Source organism: Triturus cristatus, chromosome 4_1 (genome assembly GCF_964204655.1).
Source record: "Triturus cristatus chromosome 4_1, aTriCri1.1, whole genome shotgun sequence".
NCBI lineage: Eukaryota > Metazoa > Chordata > Amphibia > Caudata > Salamandridae > Triturus > Triturus cristatus.
In genome coordinates this window covers 93,253,958-93,274,148 of record NC_140585.1, presented here as the reverse complement: position 1 = coordinate 93,274,148, position 20,191 = coordinate 93,253,958, and the positions used below count along the sequence as shown (strand labels likewise).

General features: G+C 45.5%; 1 protein-coding gene across 5 annotated transcripts in view; it reads right to left on the bottom strand.

Moving 5' to 3' along the window:
* LOC146839635 (uncharacterized) overlaps positions 1-20,191 on the bottom strand; it is a 533,093-nt gene that overhangs the window by 186,778 nt on the left and 326,124 nt on the right. For all 5 annotated transcript variants that reach the window (XR_014980691.1, XR_014980692.1, XR_014980693.1 and 2 more), the window contains exon 5: positions 17,856-17,897. Coding sequence is in view for 2 of the 5 variants with exons in the window: in XM_085650363.1 (XP_085506489.1) it covers positions 17,856-17,897 (42 nt within the window). In the remaining 3 variants the exon portion in view is untranslated. The remainder of the gene's footprint in view (positions 1-17,855; positions 17,898-20,191) is intronic.

Below are 20,191 nucleotides of genomic sequence, written 5' to 3'. Positions count from 1 at the left end.
CAGATGTGAAGGGTGATTTCTATGCCCTGGGAGGGATGCCCCATGTCATTGGGTCCATTGATGGGACACATGTGGCTTTGGTACCACCACATGCACAGGAGCAAGCCTATCGCAACCGTGAACATTACCACTCAATAAATGCCCTTGTGGTGTGTCTTGCTAACATGCTGATTTCCTTTGTCTGTGGATCAGCACATGATGCCTACATCATGAGGCGTAGCAGAGTGCCACAACTGATGCTGCAGCTGCACGACGAACAAGCATGTCTTGTTGGTGGGTATATTCTGTTTGTCCTGTGTGTTGCGGTATCTTTGGCTCTTACGGCATCTCCTGACCCACTTATTTACATGATGTTTCCATGTAGGGGACTCTGGATATCCCAACATGCCATGGCTAATGACACCTCTCCGCAACCCGAGAACAGCTGCAGATCACCGGTACAACAATGCACACGGGTAGACCAGGCGAGTGATTGAGAGGACGTTTGGACTCCTTAAGAGCCGATTCCGGTGCCTTGACAAGACAGGCGGGTCCCGCCCATATGCACCGGAGAAGGTGTGCAAAATCTTCATTGTGTGCTGCATGCTGCACAACATGGCCGTTGAGAAGGCAGTGCCACTCATCCTTGATCCTGATGAGCAGGAACATCCACCCGTGGAGGATCCAGGGCTTGGTCACGAGGCAAGTGATGAGGAGGTGGAGGATGATATCCGGAGTCAGCTCATACGCAACTTCTTCTCATAATGGTGAGTCACTGGGTATGAGTGTGCAAGCTTGTAGCATTGAGTGGCATGTGTTGCAATGTGTGTGTCCAGCTGACTGAATGCAAAGTGACTTTGATGTGTGTACTGATGTGTCACTCGAGTGATGTCATGTCACACAGTTTTGCGGAGAGACTTTCTTTTAAATTTGCATGTGTCCAACATTGTTAATGTTTCGTAACTGACCATGTGTGCGGCGAGATTTGTTTTAGGCGACTTCTTGTGTGTCTGTCATTCCCAGGTTTTTGCGCCTGTTGTCTGCTCGTGTCATCTTTGTCCTCCTGCTATTCCTCATGAGGATTGCAACGTGTGCTGAATCAGCGTTCCATGCACGGACATGTGGAAATGTCAGTTTGGGTAAGGATAGCAGCAAGGCTTTTTGGTGGTGGTACGGGTTGGGAATGTGTGGGGACTGCTTCTGTGCATGTTGTGGTACCATGCATGCATGTCTTCTCACCATGGAGCATATAACATGTAGCATCACTCCCATGACATGATATTCACCCTTCTTGACAGTCATCTGTAGTGGAGTGTGGAGTCTGATGTAGGCATCAATGTGCGTAAACCTTGCCTCTGAAACATTGCGGATGCTACTGGTGGAGATAGTGTGGAACATCACAACAACAGGCTCTATGGTGAATTGCAGCCTCTCTGTGTGCAGCAGGATGTGTTTGGCTCATCCCCTTAACTTGTGTGCCACTTCATTGGGATTTACAACATCCGTATTGTGAAGGGTGGGTCCAGCGTATGTCCAGCGTATGTCCCACATGTTCTGTCAACTGACCTGTGAGTCTGTTTGTATGGATGCATTTCCCTTAGTGTGAGTTTGTGTAATAAAGTTGTTCAGCACAATCCGAAGTGCCTCATCTCTGTCACTGCAGATCGCTTGCCAGTTTGCATGCGTCATCTATGGCATAATTGTCAAAGATTGAGCATATGGGTGTATGTGTACTTTGGCAACATGCATGCAGTTCTTCATGGCTAATAATATGTATTGTGCATGAAGTACCTGGTTGTGTATGTATGTGTGCACGTTGCCCCCCACAACGGGACGTGAACGCCTGCTGATGGTGTGTCTCCTGTGCGCAGCTCCACATTTTGTTGCCTGATCCTGTGGCCGTCATTTTTGCTGATTGTTCATACATTTTCTCGGAGTGACCCATGAGTAACCTGATACTCCTTCCTTTACATACACCTGTTGCAGTGTGCCTTTCTAACCTCCTTGTCTTTGTGTACTAATTTTTGCCTAGTTTCTCACCCCTTCCACCTGCTGCTGCCTCACCTGCGGCACCGTCCCACCGTGAGGAAATTCGATTTTCGATCTCGATCGTATTTAGCCACCAATTTGTGTTCCGCCGCCATTTTGTGTTGCCCTCACTCAGGCAGCACGGCAAATGAAGTCTTTTCTGCTTTTCCTACTGCAACGTGTCAAATAGCCTTCTGCATCTGTTTACGAAACTGATGTCAGGGACTGGCCCAGTCCACTAATCCTCGCCTGGTTTGACTAATCCCTGTCTCGACTGTCTGTTGGTTCGCACCATTCTCTCCTGACTTTATCTTATCTTCTGGCCTTCGCTGTTCTCTGCTCGTATTCTCTCATTTCACAACTGTCCTCCGAGGTATACTAATGTGTCCTGCCACCTGCAAGTCAACTGTAGATACTATCATTGATTAACTTTTGGGGAGGGGTGACACACACAGTTGGAGGAGAGGTTTATTTGGGTTACTTGATATATTGTTTTCAAACTCTTTTCATTGGTTATGTCTTGTTTTCAAACTTTTCTCATTGGTTCACCATGTATGCATTGGGAGTGTTCTTTGGAAATCTGTATGCCATCTATGTGCTATAAAAGATTGTGCGCCACGGAGTAAAGTGGCAGTCTCCTGAGAACATACCGAGTGTACTTCTGGGACAACTGTGCTTAGCTGCAGCTAATAAACCTGATCTTCTACGCCCAACAGAGTGTCCTGTGTCTCTGTTCAACAAGGCAGGTGAACTCAGGAGATTAAGGCGTACCCTGCGCCGCCAGGCCCATAAGTACGTGGTTCTTCAAACGAGTGCCCTGATTCTTCAACCCCATGCCTCCAAAATGCTCCTCCCTTCCCCCTCCACCCATTCTAAATGCAGCCAGCAGCTTGTCTGTGCCACTGTTGCGCCAACGCCGTGCAAAAGGCAGGACCGTCTGCGCCTGCAACGTGCACAGTGCACGACCCTCTGGCCTTTGCATGACCCACGTCACACAACAGGCTCATGCTGCAGCCACCCTCCAAGCAATGTCCTCCAGACAATCAACCGCCTTCTATCAGGCAACCCCTAAGCGCACACACGACACCTTCGCATGCTGAGTGTGCAACTGCAACTGCATACACAGCGCCGCCGCCTACCAGACCCTGTCAGACCAACCAGGTCATGTGCCTCCTACTCCACACCCGCTCCGTCCACAAGCACGCCATTGGACTCTGTTACCTCCTCAACACAACAGCCTCAAACATCACCTTCATGACAGTAACCTGGAAAAAAGCATCCTCAGCACACAACTTCTGCATTGCCATCTCAGACGGATACAAGATCACCCGCAGGGACGGCACCAACAATCCCGGAGGATGATATGCAATTTATTCCCAAGTACACCCTCAGAGTCACAAACCCGGTTTTGCTCCAACCTCCTGGCAACCCTCAGGCCTACATCCACAATTCCGCAAAGCCCTCAACACGTACATCTGCACGCATGCCCTCACCTCCACAGGCTACATGTGGCTGGGGGTCAGTAACTTCTTGCTGTAGGAGAACAACACCACAATCCATCATTGGTCCATCAACATTTGCATCCACGTCTCCGACAAGCAACACACTGCCCCACACCCCGCTACCGATCCCCCAAAGATGCTTGATGTAAGTCACCACAGACAAGCTGTGTGGGACACTCGAACCAACACCACCGCCACACCCTGCAACCTCACACACTGGATCAGATACTGATCCAACAATCTTGCCACATTGACGGACTTTCCTGTGAAGCACAACAACAGTTAAGCCACCTGGGACAAGGCAGACCTACTGGACTCATACAGATCTAGCCGGACTCTTGTGCAGACCTTGCAACACAAAGAACCTTCATTTACCTTACAGCCCTGGAAAACGCCACACACAGCCATCACCATATCATCAGCAAGGACAAGTGGAGATCCTTTAGATAGGGCCAAGGCACCAAAACACACGACATCAAGGAGCTCATCAGCATTGTGAGTGAACTGACAGCAGATCTCCATCCAAAAGACACCCCACCCTTGCAAAGCAGATCACATCCCTTGCAACTTTCTACCACTGCAAGCTCATGGCCATACACGACAGCCTTGGCACACAGAGACAGACAGCACTATTATCCGCGGGACAAACCCCCCCTCAGGTTCTGGACTCCCGTCAGCAGCAAATACACCACCTGGCTCATGTGCAGCATCCACTCTGGCTCTCCATCAGACCCCTTCCCACACAACATCTCAACCACATCATTCCCCTTCCTTGAAGCCCACGTCCAGCACATCCTGAATGTCTCCTTTTAGTTTGCCACATTCCCTGGGAGCTGGAGGCATGTAGAGACCCAGGCCCTTCTTCAACAACGGACGGCAGTACCGCAGGATCTCCTGGAACATCACCCTGCTTCCCTACCCAGCAAATGTCATCAGGAAGACACTCAACGAGCAACTGACAAACTTCCTCCGCGCAAACAGCTCCAGGCAACCAGCACCTGAACATCTTCCACAGTAATCACACCACTGCAACCGTCATCATTTCCACCACCAACGACAACTTTACCCTTCTCAACAATGGTGAGACCACCCCCCTTTACCTCTCAATGGCATTCTACACCATGTGCTACCAAACTGTCAGCTCACACATCTCCAACACTGGTATCCAGAGGAGGGCCCATGATTAAATCAACAAGTAGCTCACCAGCAAGGCCCAGGGAGTCGTCCTCCACCCTGCAGCATGTAGTATACTGGGGTCATGTGGCCCATGCTCCAGGGCTAATCTCTCAGCGTGAGGATCTTCAATGTCTCCGTGACCCCCCTCTCCACCATCACATGCGCACACGACCTCATCATCATCTCGTATGCCATTGACACCCAGCTGCCCCAACCTCACCAAAGGCCCAGCCATTGCCAGATCCAACCTTCAAGATGGCATGAGATCCGTTGACGAATGGCTGAACATCAGCCACCTGAGGCTGGACTTGGACAGGACTGAGGTCATCATCTGAGGATTGTCCCCTTACGGCTGGGTCAACTCCTTGTGTCCCACCGGCCTGGGCACCGCACCAGCACCCAGTGGCCACGCACGCAAGCTGGTGTTCATCATGGACTCATCGCTCACAATTACCATGCAACTCAACACCATCTGTACCTCATGCTGCAACACCCTATGCATGCTGCAAATGATCCACAGATAGATCCACTCCAAGGCAAGACAGACCATCCCCCAGGTCCACAACACCAGCCGGGTCAACTACAGCACCGCCCTCTATGGAGGAACAACAGCAAAACTGCAGGAGAAGTTGTCCACATTCAGGGTGCATCCGCACACCTCATCTTCAACATCCCCCGCCCCAACCACATCACCGTCCACCTGAGATAGCTACAATGGCTCACTGTCTGCTGCAGGATCACCTTCAGACTCCTGAACCACACTCAGGAGGCAGTCCACAACCCCAGACCCAAAACCGACCTTGGACGTCTGTCATCCAACACCCCGTTGGCCCAACTCCGTGCAGCCCACCTTGCCCTGGCCACCATTCATCACATCCACAGAAAAACTGCATGCAGGAGATAGTTCTCCCACCTCGCCAAACAGACCTGGCTGGGACTCCCTCCCCGGCACCTCAACATGACCCATGACCTCTACACCTTCATGATACTCTGCCAAATTGGTCTGTCTGAGCAGTATTGCAAGCCCCCCCCTCAGCAGCTTGAGGCCCTCGTGGGTGAGTATTGGGCTCCATGTCTGTATTTGGTGATACATTGTGACCCATGTGTGTCCTCGACCGGACTCAGATTCAAGTGTATGGATGGCTGGAGTTATTTCCACACTCAGGCATACTTTGACATATCCCCACACGTATGTTGTGGACTCATGCGAAATGACTGCAACATAAAATTACAATTATAATTTTTTTTATTATAGGTCTGGGGCGTGATTTGTGCACAGAAAAAGGTGCAATACAGGGACCATAGAATCCAAAGCTCACGGGGGAGATGCGATCCCTGGCATTTGAAGTCATCAGAGTCCAGGCCACAGTGTTTGGCATCATTGGTCAGACTGTGACCAGCAAGTCCATGTGGCAGATGATGTCAGTCAATGAGGTGATGCTGTCGCACATGGCAGCCAGGCGCCAGGCCAGGTGACCTGGGAGATGTGGATGGTCCGCTGCTTCTCACCGTCTTTTCCGTGGACGACCCACCTTCCTCTGGGGACCCTCAGATGCAGGCCTTGACGATGCTTGGGATGCACCATCGGACGAATCCTCCTCCACCCTCCCTGTGGCTGGTGGTGGTCTTCGCCTGGTGGCACAGGGAGGGTTGCCCATGTTGTCGGCGATTCGACGGAGTGAATGGCTTTTGTCCCTTTGCACCGCCAGGAGCTCAACTAGTCTTGCCTCCATCCGTCCTTGGTGTTCTTGTTGACTGGTGTGTTGGTCGGCCGACTGGTTCTTCATCTCTGTGAGGGTCACCACTACCTGGCTGAACTCCCTGGTGTCATGCCGGTATGCGTCCATGATGTTGTCTATGTGTGACATACCGGTCCCTTCAGCTGGCTGGTCAGGTTCTCGCCTCCGCCTGCCTCCACTCCCACCACCCCTGCCCACACAAGCCTGGGCTACCGTTGTTTGCACATCGGGTCTACGGGTCCCCTGAGGGATGGCAGTGTCGGTGTTGTCTGCCTCCTCCTGGGTGCCCGGCGCACCTTGTCCCTCCTGGTAAGACTGGCTCAGTTGTTCACTGCGGGCAGGGCTCCTTGGTGTCTCCTGGGATGTGGCAGGAATGGGGGTGGTGTTTGGCACAGATGTTCCTGAACCAGGTGCTGCAGGGGCTTGGACACCAGAGGGTCCAGGTCGGTCGGGGTCATCCGCGGAGTGTTGAGAGGCGTCGCTGCAGGTGGGATCAGGTTCCTCCTGAGCCTGGGACTGTGATTCTTCACCCCCATTGTTGGGGGTGATTCATCACGTTGCCCTGTGTGTGAGAGACAGACAATGTTAATGCTGTTTCATGCAACATCCATGTTCCATACACATTCAAGTTGGCACTGTTCCTCAAGGTAGTTGTATGTGCCTAGCATTCGCCTCAATTTTCAGTTGTGGATGGGTATGTTGCGGGGGACAGATTGAAATGTTCTCCTGAGTCTTTGACATGTAGATTTTTGGCTTGGATGCTTCTTCGGCTATGTATTGGTGTTGTTGTGTTACATGTCCATTGTGACAGTGGGTAAATCCATTGCCTGTCCCCTGGGTGTCTGCTTGTGTAAGGGGTGTGTGTGACAGGGCCTGCTGGTGGGTGTAGTGTGATTTTGCACTGGGGCTCCCAGGTGATGTAGCTGTCCCCCCATGGAGCATGCTGCCATGACAGTGAGTGTGAGTTCCTGTCCTAGCTATCTGACCTTGTTGTCTTGGTGTTTGTGTTTGCACTGGTCACAGGAGGGCCTTGTGCTGCCTACACCCGGGAAAAGTGTCAGCTGTCTTGTCAGTACTTTCCCAATCCCTGTGCATTGCGCATGGTGCATGGGTATGTACCTGTGCCATGTGGGATCGGGTAAATTGTGTCTGATTTGGAGTTCAAAAATGCGTTTTGTAAAACCCATCCTCCCAGCATACCGGACATCCATTCTTGGGTTAGTCTGAATGTGAAGGTGTGGGTCAGAATGTGAAGAGGGGGTATGTGTGAAGGAGGTTGTGTGAAGGTGTATATGTTAAGGTGGATGGGTGCAGCTGTTGGTGTGTGCTCTCTAGCTGCAGTGAGTCTGTTGCAAAGGCTCATGGTTTGTGTGTGTGGGCCCTTTTTATTGGTCCATTTGAGGGTGGGCCTCAGTTTGAATTTTTGGTGGGTGTGTTATAAGGGGTGATTATGAGTTTGTCCCTCTGTTTGCCTGTTTGGATGTGGCCAGGACAGTCATTTCCATGTTTTGTGCACTGTAGACATGTTTTGTGGTGTTGTGCGAGTCGAATAGACCCTCCTTGTGCTGTTTTACATTGCCTATGTACTGTGCGTACATACGCGATGTTGTTGTGAGGTGCGTACATACGCGATGTTGGGGTACGCACCGTACATACGCGATGATGATGTTGTGAGGTGCATACATACGCGATGTTGGGGTACGCACCATACATACGCGATGATGTTGTTATGAGGTGCGTACATACGCGATGTTGGGGTACGCACCGTACATACGCGATGATGTTGTTGTGGGGTGTGTACATACGTGATGCAGGGGTACGCACCGTACATACATGATTATGTTGTTGTGAGGTGCCTACATACGTGATGTTGGGGTACTCACCGTACATACACGATGATGTTGTTGTGAGGTGCGTACCTACACGATGTTGGGGTAGGCACCGTACATACGCAATGATGTTGTTGTGAGGTGCGTACATACGCAATGTTGGGGTACGCACCGTACATACGCGATGATGTTGTTATGAGGTGCCTACATACGCGATGGTGTGGTACGCACCGTACGTACGATGATGTTGTTGCAAGGTGTGTACATATGCGATGTTGTTGAGAGGTGCGTACATATGCTTGGGGGGGCCTGTACGACTCGTACCCCTGTACAACTCGCACCCCGGGAACTACTTTTCCCGGGATACGAGTCGTACAATGTTTGCTTTGTAGCGGGTGAAGTAATTTCCCGTGTACGGGACGTTTTCCGTACGCATCCTAAATCGGAAAGCCGGTCCGGATCGTACTTGTACGGTCGGACTGTATTTTTAGGCTTCGTACGGAAAAGTGTCCAGGTCCGTCTCGGACAACTTTTCCCGATTGAATTCGTACGGATCGGGCCGATCCGTATGTATTTTTCCCATACGAATCGTACTTCATGGGTGGGACGGGACTTGTACGATTCATACGGGAAAAATTACGGATACGAGTTGTACGGAAAACAAAAATACAGGATGGGAATCGGACCCAAAAAGAGAGAGAAGCCCTTAAAACCTTTAATCAAACTATTTTGAAGAAGATCCAAACTTATAGAGAAACCTGTAAGTCCCCATTCTGCAGTCATGTCTGCCAACATCCTCCCCAGGAAGATTCAAAAGCATTCTGTAGTTCTTAAATTGAAAAGCCATACAATACAGGTTCAAATCTGGAAGTGCCAGGTCTCCTTTCCCCACTCTCTGCATCAGCTTCTTCAAAGAGGAGCCTGGCACCCCCAGAACCCCAGGTAAAACTTGTATACTTCCCCTGTAGTTTGGCTAAAAATGATCTAGGGAATGCAAACGGAATACAGTTAAAAAGATACATCAATTTAGGGAGTACTGACAATTTAATTAGGTTTACTCACCCATATATTGTTAAGGGCAAATTCCTCCATCTGGTAAGCAATAGCTCAACCTCCTTTGCCCCCTTCCTAAATTACGTGCATGAAGAGCCTTCAAAGACTGTACTATAGAGATAACTAAGTATCCGTATGCCGCTTTTCCGACAGTAGCAATCGTCACGATTGCCTGGCAGGGCGGTCAGCATGCTCACAATGGCGGTGGAGCCCAGCAGGCTCTGCCGGCACAATCATGATGCCGGCGGAAGCCAGCGTTTCCGTGGCGGTTGACCCGCCATTGAAAGGCTGGCGGAGAATGTCTTCAGGGGCCTGTTGCGGGCCCCTCTTCTGTTGGGGGGAGGTGTGGGTGCACTGTGGGGGTAACCATGGTACCCCCCTACATTTCACTGCACCAAGTGGCAGGCACAGTGTAGTGCCTTCCACGTAGTGGAGTGAAATGCACAACATGCTCTTTTTAACATCGCGGCGGTGTTGCTGTCAGCAGCCACTGCCGCAATGTTAAAGGTGCAGAATCCGACCGTAGCGGTCCCATTATAATTGTATATGGTGGAGCGCTACATGCATGGTGGTCGTACCCAATCACTGCTACGTTGGCTGGTGGACCAAGTCCGCTCGCCATCGTAATGTGCCCCTTAATCTCTGACTTAACCTCTCCATTCCAGTTATTAATGTTCCAACACATGATCTCTGACTTTGATGTCTTTACTGAGTATCCTGATAATGCCCCAAACTCCTTTGCCAACTTCTCTACTCTTAGGATGGTCAGGGTGGGGTTTGAAGTATAAAGTATGAGGTCGTCGGCATACAGAGCTATCTTATTTTTAAAGTGCTGCCAAATAAAAGGAGTCACTTGATGGTCCCTTCTAAGCAATTGGGCAAATGATCATGGATTGTTTGAAGCTAGAGTATGCCTCTGGAATGCCAGGGTTAATGTATGTCAAGAATACTAGTAAGTACTTGGGTATATCAGAATTCTATACAAGACCTGAGTTTCTTTTTTATTAGACAATACGCAAAAGTTAAAGGATGGCTTTTGCAGATGGACAAAATAATAGATATGGTAAGGAATCCATCAAATATTCTGTCTCTTAGCCTCAGGGCTAGATATGGAACAGTACATTGTGGATAAATAACGACTGCCAAAGGGCCCTGTTGGTTAGGATTAGGGTAAGCACATTGCACTTTGTGGTTGCTTTTCCCGAACCAGTTAGATATGCATCCTGTTTGGATGTTTGCCCTTGTGATGGCCTATCCACCATGCACATTATGCTATTCAGCACATCTCGTCATGATATAAGGAAAATTACATTATTACTACCACTTAAAGAAACTTCAATAAGACTGTATATAGCAACGTTTTGTTCCACTTACAGGCACTGTCTTCTATGAAATCTTTGCTAATGGTAGTGAACTTTATTTAATGTGCAGTTAAATGTAGGAAACAGCTTATCTGTAAAAGAAGTGTTTAATATGTACATATTCACATGTACAGCATGTTTAATGTTGAGTGAGTTGACTGTTGGTACATTGCAATCATCATCCTATTGTTTTGAGGAAATTGTTGCTTACACATATTTTATATTATTAAATGCTTATTGGTATTTAATTAATTAGACTTTATTGTTATAAAAACCTTTTATTAGATGATCAACCTTTGTTATGTATTTCTATTCATATGAAAAATGTTATGTTGTGATTGTGTTAACACAGTTTGTGACTCCTTCCTCATTGTTTATCTTTTGCATTGTATATATACAGTTTGTATTGAGGTCCATTAATTTTATTTTTTTTATACTATATTTTTAAGGAATAACAATGTGTGTATACTATTTTTTGAAAATCCATCTTTGTTTACCCTTTTCTTAACAAATATTAATTTTTAATTGGTGTTTAAAGTTAGTTATTATGTTACTGCCTCTGCTACGAGCTTAGAGTGCATGCCATAGTACATTAGTAGCTGACATCAACATTCAGAGTGTTCCTGCTGTGGTCGATAAGGTGTGATTGTAGGATGTTTAAAGACCACAAATTATTGTTTGTTGGAAAGATTGCATGTGCCACAGTGTTGGCAGAGGACAATTTATTTTAGATTGACTCCAAAGGTTCTGTTTCAGATAGAAATCTCAACTATAAACTGCCTCATTTGGTTGTAATGACACCACTGTTTTAGGGCTGGTAAGGCTTGGTGTACCCTTGGGTTCTGTTGGGAAGAAGCTCATGATCCTCTAGAGTATTGGGGATTGAAAGAATTGACATAGATAAAGTATGGGTTAACTGATGATTGAGGTTGTTGAAACTCAAGAATGGGGCATCTCTTTTGCACAGATAGGTGTAGATGACTCCAGAACTGCCTGTGTCTGTTCTTTTTTTTTGTTATTGTGTTGCAGCCCTTTTGGGACATGACAAAACCAAGGAGGTGTGATTTAGCTGGATGAAATCCCTATACTTACAACTTATATGGGAATGTTCACAAACTGCTTTTTGTAGTACTAAAGGAGGGTTGTATATCGGGACCAATCAAGCATTTACCACGCCTGCTTTAGCAACGGGATTCAAACCACGAATGCGTCTTTACAACGCGTTCCTTTACCACGCAAGGCTTTACAATCACTTGCCTCAGGGAAAGCACTGGACATTGAGTAATAATATAATTTACTATTCCAACGCCAGTCTGAGCAACAGTCAGGAAAGTGTTGACATCAGTCCAACAATGCTTTCCTGACTGCAAGTTGTTATTACAACCTGCATAGTAAAGGAATGCATGGTAAAGCCGCATCCGTGGTTCAGACCGTGCTGTTAAGACACAGCATTGTTCAAGCCACAATGTAAAGGCTGTTTCCCCTACATGAGTGCTACTAAAGAAGTACAAAATTATATTCACAAACATACAAGTTCAAATTTCCCCTATCTTTTCTATGGGAGATACTTACTGTTGTAATTTGTCTTCTGAGTAGTAAATGTGGGTGGGATGCAGGAGTGGTTAAAAAATGAGACATGCTTACTACCAAATAGATGGGGTTTAAGGAGAGGTAAGAAGGTGTTTAGAACGGGACATACACCCACCCACAATTATTAAGACCCAAAACAGAAGTAAATTACTCCATCTCGGGGTTGGAGTGAGTACAATCACTGGCACCATCAAACAGAAAATAATGGTGGCAGTAACTTCAAATAAAACAGCATAGGAAATAAAGTTAAAATATATTATTTAGAATAGTTGAAAATATAAATACATATGATTTAGGACCTGATTATGAGTTTGCCAGTCCGACCACCGTGGTGGCTTTGGATTCACCGCTGCAGACTAACCTGTTTGCCCACTGTATTACAATGTTGTCAGATTTCTGTTCAAAAGACCGCCCGAACACTGCTGAGACGGACAGCCACTCGAAGATCGGTCGGGGAAAAAGCAGCTGTTGTTGGTGGGTACAAAGAAGTTTCACCGCTATCTGAAGTACGAGTTGGCTATCCGATGGGATGACCGGTGTAGAGTTTGAGTCAGCGGAAACGAAGGATTTGGGGTGCACACTCACCCATTTCCTTTTCTTCCCTTCAGTCTCCCACGCGGATCCCTTCCTCCAGCTCCCCCTTTCACAGCAGCATCTTGACCCAAAGAGAACGACCCTTTGGCTCCAAAATCTAGGTAAGTCAGTTTTCTACCAATTACCTACTGACTAGCCTGGGCACATTTGGTCTAGACTCCAGCAATGGAATGTAGGTATTTTTTCACGTGTCATGCATATGTGAACAATCGATACTTGTGCTGTCAAAATATACACACATGCATTGACAAATATGAAAAAACATTCACAGTAATCAGAAAGACCACTGCCGTCTTTTCAGATACATCATTATATGGCGGGCAGGAGACCACTGCCGCAGTGGTCTTCATCGGACTGCCACCATGGGGGTACGGTGGTCAGACCGCCAAACTCGTAATCAGGCCCTTAATGTTAAAAACATCTAAAGATAAAAATCATTTTTTAATTATAAAATATTTTAGAAACCTTGTTAGAATTTATAAATTAATGTAACATACTTGTTTACTGACATAATTAAATATCTTTTAATTATTATGATATATCAATTTGAATATTTATTAATGCATGATAATAAAATCCCGCTTTACTCTAAGTGGGATTGTATATTTTAATTTGCACCTTAAAAATATATTTTTTCATTTAGTTTAATATATTTACATTAATTAAATATTTAATTCCAGATTAATTTAGTAGTGCTGTATAGCATTATTTGATTTGTGCTACATTTAGAAATGTAAAATAAATATACAATATTAATTTACATTATTATTTATCATAGAAATATGTTTCCAATGTTTTTTCAATTAAATGAACTTTTTCACTTTCCCTACACTTTACCACAGAGAGAATCCACAGTAGCTGAGGAGAGCTACCTTTGGAGAAGTAAAGGGGAAATTGTACAAGTTCATTGTTTTTCCCATTAAAATATGCATTGGCGTGTTTCCCTCATTATACAACTTCAAACTTGAGTTTGTTCAATTGTGTTGCTGCAAGTCGCACTAACTGTTTTGTGTGCTGTGCCTGCTTAAAGGTTGGCAAGCAACTACTGCTCCTGTATACATATATATATATATGCATATATATATATATATATATGCACAAATACATATATATGTATGTATATTTATGTGTATGTGTGTGTGTGTGTATATATATAGCGTTGGCACCATTTTCCAAAGAAGTGCTCAATTTTGTGTTTGTCCATGGAACAAACACGACATGGAACATTTTGGGGTGAGCCATCAAGAGGGATCCGAGAAAAAGGAGGTCCCCAAACACAAAATCCCCATGAGTTTTCCATAGACCTTTTAGAACAATGCTGCTGCAAAAATTGCTGAATGGAATTACACCAAAGTTGGCAGAAAAGTAGATCTTGGTCCAGAAAGCATGCTTTTTGTTATTTGTTGTAAATTCTTTTGGTAGTTTTTGAGTCATTAAGCTCCAAAATAATTGTGTATCTGGTTGGTTGAGTTCTAGGGACTCTCGCGACTTTAAAAAAAATTGATTGTACCAGGGGGCTTTTATTCTCTTGGCCAAATTGATTCCACAGAAGGCACACTCTCGACGTAGCAAGCACTCTGACTGCTTCCAACACGAACAAAAAGATGCAGGAGCCATTACAGGACCTAGGATTAGGGGGTCATTAGGATGTCGGAAGGACAGCCACCGCCAGGCCGGTGGTGGCGTCCTTCTGCCATCTTATTCCCATTTCCCACCGCAACATTAGGAAGGCAGGGGGATTCAATGTGCGACCACGGCGGTCACAGAGACCATCTTCCACGCTTCCGTCACAGGCAATCATCACAACTGCCTTGCAGAGCAGTCAGCATGGGTAAAATGGTGGCGGTGCCTAGCAGGCACTGCCCGCCAACTTACAATGCTGGCATGTGGAACTACCATGGAAAGGATCGTGGAGGCTGGGTTTGGGGGCCCATTGCGGGCCACCTTTGTGTGGGGGAGGATGGTTGTGCACTGGGGGGGTACCCATGGTACCCCCCTACATTTCAATGCACAAGGTGGCAGGCACCGAGTGGTGCCTGCCACGTTGCGCAAGGAAATGCACAACATGCTTTTTTCAACACCGCAGCGGCGCTGCAGCCAGCAGCACCATCCGCAATGTTAAAACGCTGGATGCGACCCACCACGGTGGCAGTCGCATCCTGATTTGGAGTGCGGGACCGACGCCTTACAGGCGGGCAATCCCGTTGCCGCAAGGATGGCGGGCGGACATCCTAATGACCCCCTTAGTTCCCTGTCTGAAGTTTTAATTAAATTTTTTTTTTTTATTGCGGGGTAGGAATAATCTTCCCCATTTCTCCACTCAGCCCTGAGACCAAATAAAAAGGTTTTTTTCAAACACAATCCCACATTAGTCTCTCATATCGCTGATTAAAAAAAAAGAATACAACACCAGTAGCCAGGGCCTGAGGTCTTTACTAATATATATTTGGGGGGTGGACATTAGTGGGACTTCCTCTAGAGCCATTTAGGGACCGGGGACCCCATGCCTCAGTGCCAAATGATAATTTAAGGACATCAGGCATGCACCTCCCCTCTGAGATGCATTATCAATGCCCAAAATCGATTAAAAAAAGGGGAAGGGGCATGCAGCTAGGGCCAGAATGCTAATAGAAGGGGAGAGTCACCTTCCTTCCTCCCCATTCCTATTTTGGCCCAGCAGATCCCATCCCCAAAAGCGCGATATTCTACAGTGTTTCGTGGAGCAGCACGCCTTACTCCCCTAATCAAAAAATATATATGCGTGTCCTGGGTGGGCACCAGGACACCTACAGTAAATATTTCTTTTAAAAATGTAATAATAAATGAGGGACAGGAGCCGCTCATTTGTTATTCACTGATCCTTTGTAGGAGCACCCCATAATGCATTGGAAGGGCTTTATTTTTTAAATATGTTTTTGAGCTTGGTGGTTCCCCTAGAATAGGGAGGGGCACCACCAAGCCTTTGTTTTAACGTTGTTGGGGGCTGCAAAGAGTCCAGCAACGCCCCAGCACTATAAAAAAATAGTAAGTATTTTGGGACTCTTAAATACATGACCCTAAAATAATTTGCCAAACTTTTTTAAAGCACTTCTAGCTGGCACACTATGTTCTTTAGCTGAAGTGCAAGGTCCCCTTGTTGTTGTTGTTGTTATGATTATATTTTTTTACAAAACACAATATGTCTCAGACATATTTGAAAAATACATTTAACTAAAAAATATTAGTGATTTTTGAAGAAACATGATAGAGATGCTTTCAATGCTTTGATATGCTCACCCCTTCATAAATCCAATAGGCTCAATTTGTATACTTTTGTGTTGCAGAAGGTTGTGTGGGGTACATGATTGTTTGCTAGCAGGGGGTTGGCCCTGTGGCCAATGCCCCGCTGTGCATGGCTGAAGGGCATTCATGACGGGGAGGGGATTACTTCATTTATGCTGATACATTCTCACTTTAGGTTTTTTTTAAAACAGAAATGTACTGAAAAAACCAAAGGTTAAAGTGGCGTAATAGTTAGATGAAAATTTCTGTAATATGCTGCTCAGCCAGGATGTGTGTGTATGTTGGAATGTTGGAGTTAGAATGTTGGAATGGTTTGAGTCAGTTGGTCTATGGGCTGAGCAGCGTACAGGCTGCTCCTGGTGGGGTTCGTATTATATCTACATTTGTTACATCAACTTGGAATAAACCATCTTGGAAACTACAATGGACTTTGTCATCTTTATCAGCTTATTACAATTTCAGAGACAACATAACGTTTTTAAAAAACACTGACATTTGCCAGGTATATTGATCTCTGCTGCCTATATCGTGTGCCTTAAGGTGCAACCGTGGTGCATGACGGAACCGCTCCGTCACAAGCATCGAAGGGGTTAAGGTAACCATAACTCGCATCCTCGCCGCGGACAGCTCATTTCCCCACATGTTACTCATGATATCTTCTATGACATCATTGCCAATGTCACTGCAACATCTGAAATGACATCATTGATGTCGAGACCGTGCGTGGTGGGGCCGCGAGTGATAGTTATCTTAGGCCACAACTTATAGTTGCAAGAGATAACTATCCTAAAAGGGAAAGCTTTACAAGAAAACAATAGCCAGACAGGGCAAATTCCAAAAGATACAATGAATCATAAAGACTGAAATATCCAAGAAAGAAGAGATTCTAATAGATAGACTTATGAAAGAACAAAAATTTCAAAGAACTCTGGGTAGTTCCTAGGTTTAGGTGGAGAGCAGCTCCTTTACATGGAGCACCTTGCAACACCAGTGATACTCAGAGTCTGCTCACCCCAAATGTCTGTTATTGTAGCAGAGTTTTAGCATAGGATAAGCAAGGCACCATCCATGCCAAGCTAAAAAGGATGAAAGCCATTGTTACAACAAAGTCTTTAGGCATAGGATGAACACAGTGCCATCTATGCCAAGCTGAAAAAAATGACATAGCCTTTACCACTCAAGGTTCAGCATTACAACATTGGAATAAATCAAACCACTCCTGACTCATGTTCCACTCTACTTCAAACTCATCAGAGAGGTACAGCTTTGTCCACACACAAGGGAGCACCCAGTATAAATCACAACAATATGGTTATACTGTTCTGGACATAAATGTGTGCACAGAGTGAACTGCTTGATCCATATGTATATTTGTATTTACACCTTGTAGTGCCCTCTACTAAGCACGCCTCATACTTTAAACGTAAAGCAACAATTACATTGATGTATACCACATATGGAAAATGTATGATATGCTATGGCATTATTTATGAAAAAAGTATATAATTTAAGTAACCTTTGGAAATGCTACTAGGTCTGCTTTGGCAAGCCTGTGATTTTATTTGTATTTTTTGCACATTAATGTAACAGGCATTAAACGTTTGAATGTAATGAAAACTAGAAATGCTGCTGTCTAAGCTTTGAGTGCATAGTATAGGTGATTAAGAAAGCATGGCCCTCTACAACCCAGATGAAATGATTAATAAAACACAATTTTCTTACCTCTCTTGCAACACTTGCAACTTATTAAAGAACGGCAACGTCCTGAAAAGTACAAAATGAAAACTTTTCAGCAAACGTTTGCAAATTACTTTTATTTGCACCCATCAACTCTATCAATAATACCAAAATGGCATGCATCTCTGCAAATATGAAAATGTCACAATGGCAGGTGACACTTGATGTTATTCATCCAGTGAACGACGTGTGATGCAACAACATACTTGTGGCATTTTAATTAATGCATTACAAGAAATAGGATTGACACACACATTATATATAGACAAAGAAGATTGACCCTCCTCCTTTAATTGTTTGCCAAAAGAAAATTTCAAAGAACAATTTTTGAACAAGTTTTATCAAAGGGATTTCTAAGATTTCCCTTTCACCGAAGCCGGCCAATCGCCCAAAGTTGCAGTGGTGCAGTGCCCTGCCATCTGTGAGCCCTATGGCACTGTCTCTGCTCACGGTGAAAGGCGGGCTGTCGGAGTCAGCACCCCCCCCCCCCCCCCAACACCAATATGAATTAGTAAAACCAGTTTGATTGAAACCCATAAACAACCCACTGAGCAGCACTGTTTATGAAGAGCTTTCTGGTTTTGATCGCTTCCACTAGATGAGTTCTGGAACACAGTGGACCTCCAAAGCCTCTTTCATGAATGAATACCACTCTTAAAATCTTCAATAAAAAAGTTTAGTTCTAAAACTCAAGACTAGTGCATCACATATGAATGGTAAGGTTACCACATAGGATTAAAAAATAAATGCTGCAATGCATAACTGGCCAGCGAAAACAATATGAACCATGTTTAGCAATGTGCAGCATCTTCGCACGCTATCACGACTTCTTGGCTGAATTTTAGCAGAAGCAGAACAACCGTAAGCCTATAACCAGGTTTTCCTAGGATGGATTGCACATCATACCTTCTTCCAGTAAAGTGACCTCTGGCTTGATAGATCTGTTGCGAGGCCCCTTGAATTAGGATCTGAAAGCTGGGTTTTTCTAGCATATGAACAATATGCAGCCACTGAAGCTCTAGCAAAATTAACAAACTTGGCAAAAAATGTTTCAGCTCGACCAACATATAGATAATAATGTTCTACAACTAAAAACATAAAAACGTTACTTCTACTGTAAGTGCCCGTGATGTCATGGCAGCATCCATAAAAAAAGCAACAAAAATACGTCAGCCTGGATAGGTGGCAGACATGATACTAACACTTCTGCACATGTATCAAGCTTCACATTCCATATGGAATAGTGATAAAGGTTCTGCAAAGAAGCACCTGATAAAAATGAAAGAGGTCTAAATGGGGATTGTCACAGTGTCCACAAAAAAGTTGCTTTATACCTGGCAGAGCTCATAAAAACACAACAATGAAAATGTGTAAGTATGATAATGCAGCCTATGTCTGCCCAGATCTCTCTGGCTGATGCACGAGAAGGAAGAGGGAAGAGAGCGAGGCAATAAACATATTCAGATTTCCATTAGAGCCCTGGTATTCTGGACACAGATATCTCATTTGCATATATATGAGGATCATCACATAACTACATACCCTCACATAGGCACAGTCCATAATATTTAGCAGATGCAGAGCCAGGTCCCAGTCTTCACAGTATATCTGCTTTCCTGGGTGACTGTTAATGTTAATGGAATTTGTAAGAGCGCACAAATACCTGGAGGTGTCTTGGCGCTGAAGAGCACAGTGAGCATGTTTAGCGTCTAGTCCTGAAACAGCCAGGTCTTTAACTTTCTCCTAAAACTCACTAAGGAGCTAGCGTTCCTGAGTTCCATTGGAAGGGAGTTCCAAAGTTTAGAGGTGTCGTAGTGAAAACTGCGGCCACCCCAATGCGCAGTACGGATTCTGGGGACTGTAAGAAGTCTGGCCCCCGCCGAACGTAGGTGTCTGGTTGGTTGGTACCATACAAAAAGATTCTGGAGAAAAGAGGGGACTGTGCGATTCAAAGCTTTATAGGCAAGACACAGTACCTTGAACTTAATATGCTGAGGAACAGGGAGCCAGTGCAGATTGCGGATTTCCTTAGATACCGCTTTATGCCTGGGGATATTGAGCAATTGATGTGCAGCTGAGTTTTGGACCATCTGAAGCTTCTTTAAATACTGCTTCTGAACATTCAGATATAGCCCATCACAGTAGTCTAATTTGGACTGAATGAGAGATGTAACTACCGTTTTTCTGGTATCCGCCGGGATGTATGGAAGTATCTTCCTTATTTTCTTTATAAGAAAATAGGAGGCAGAGACAATGGTGTCGGTCTGCTGACAGAGCGTTCATTTATTGTCAATCCATACACCTAAATTCTTGACTTTGAC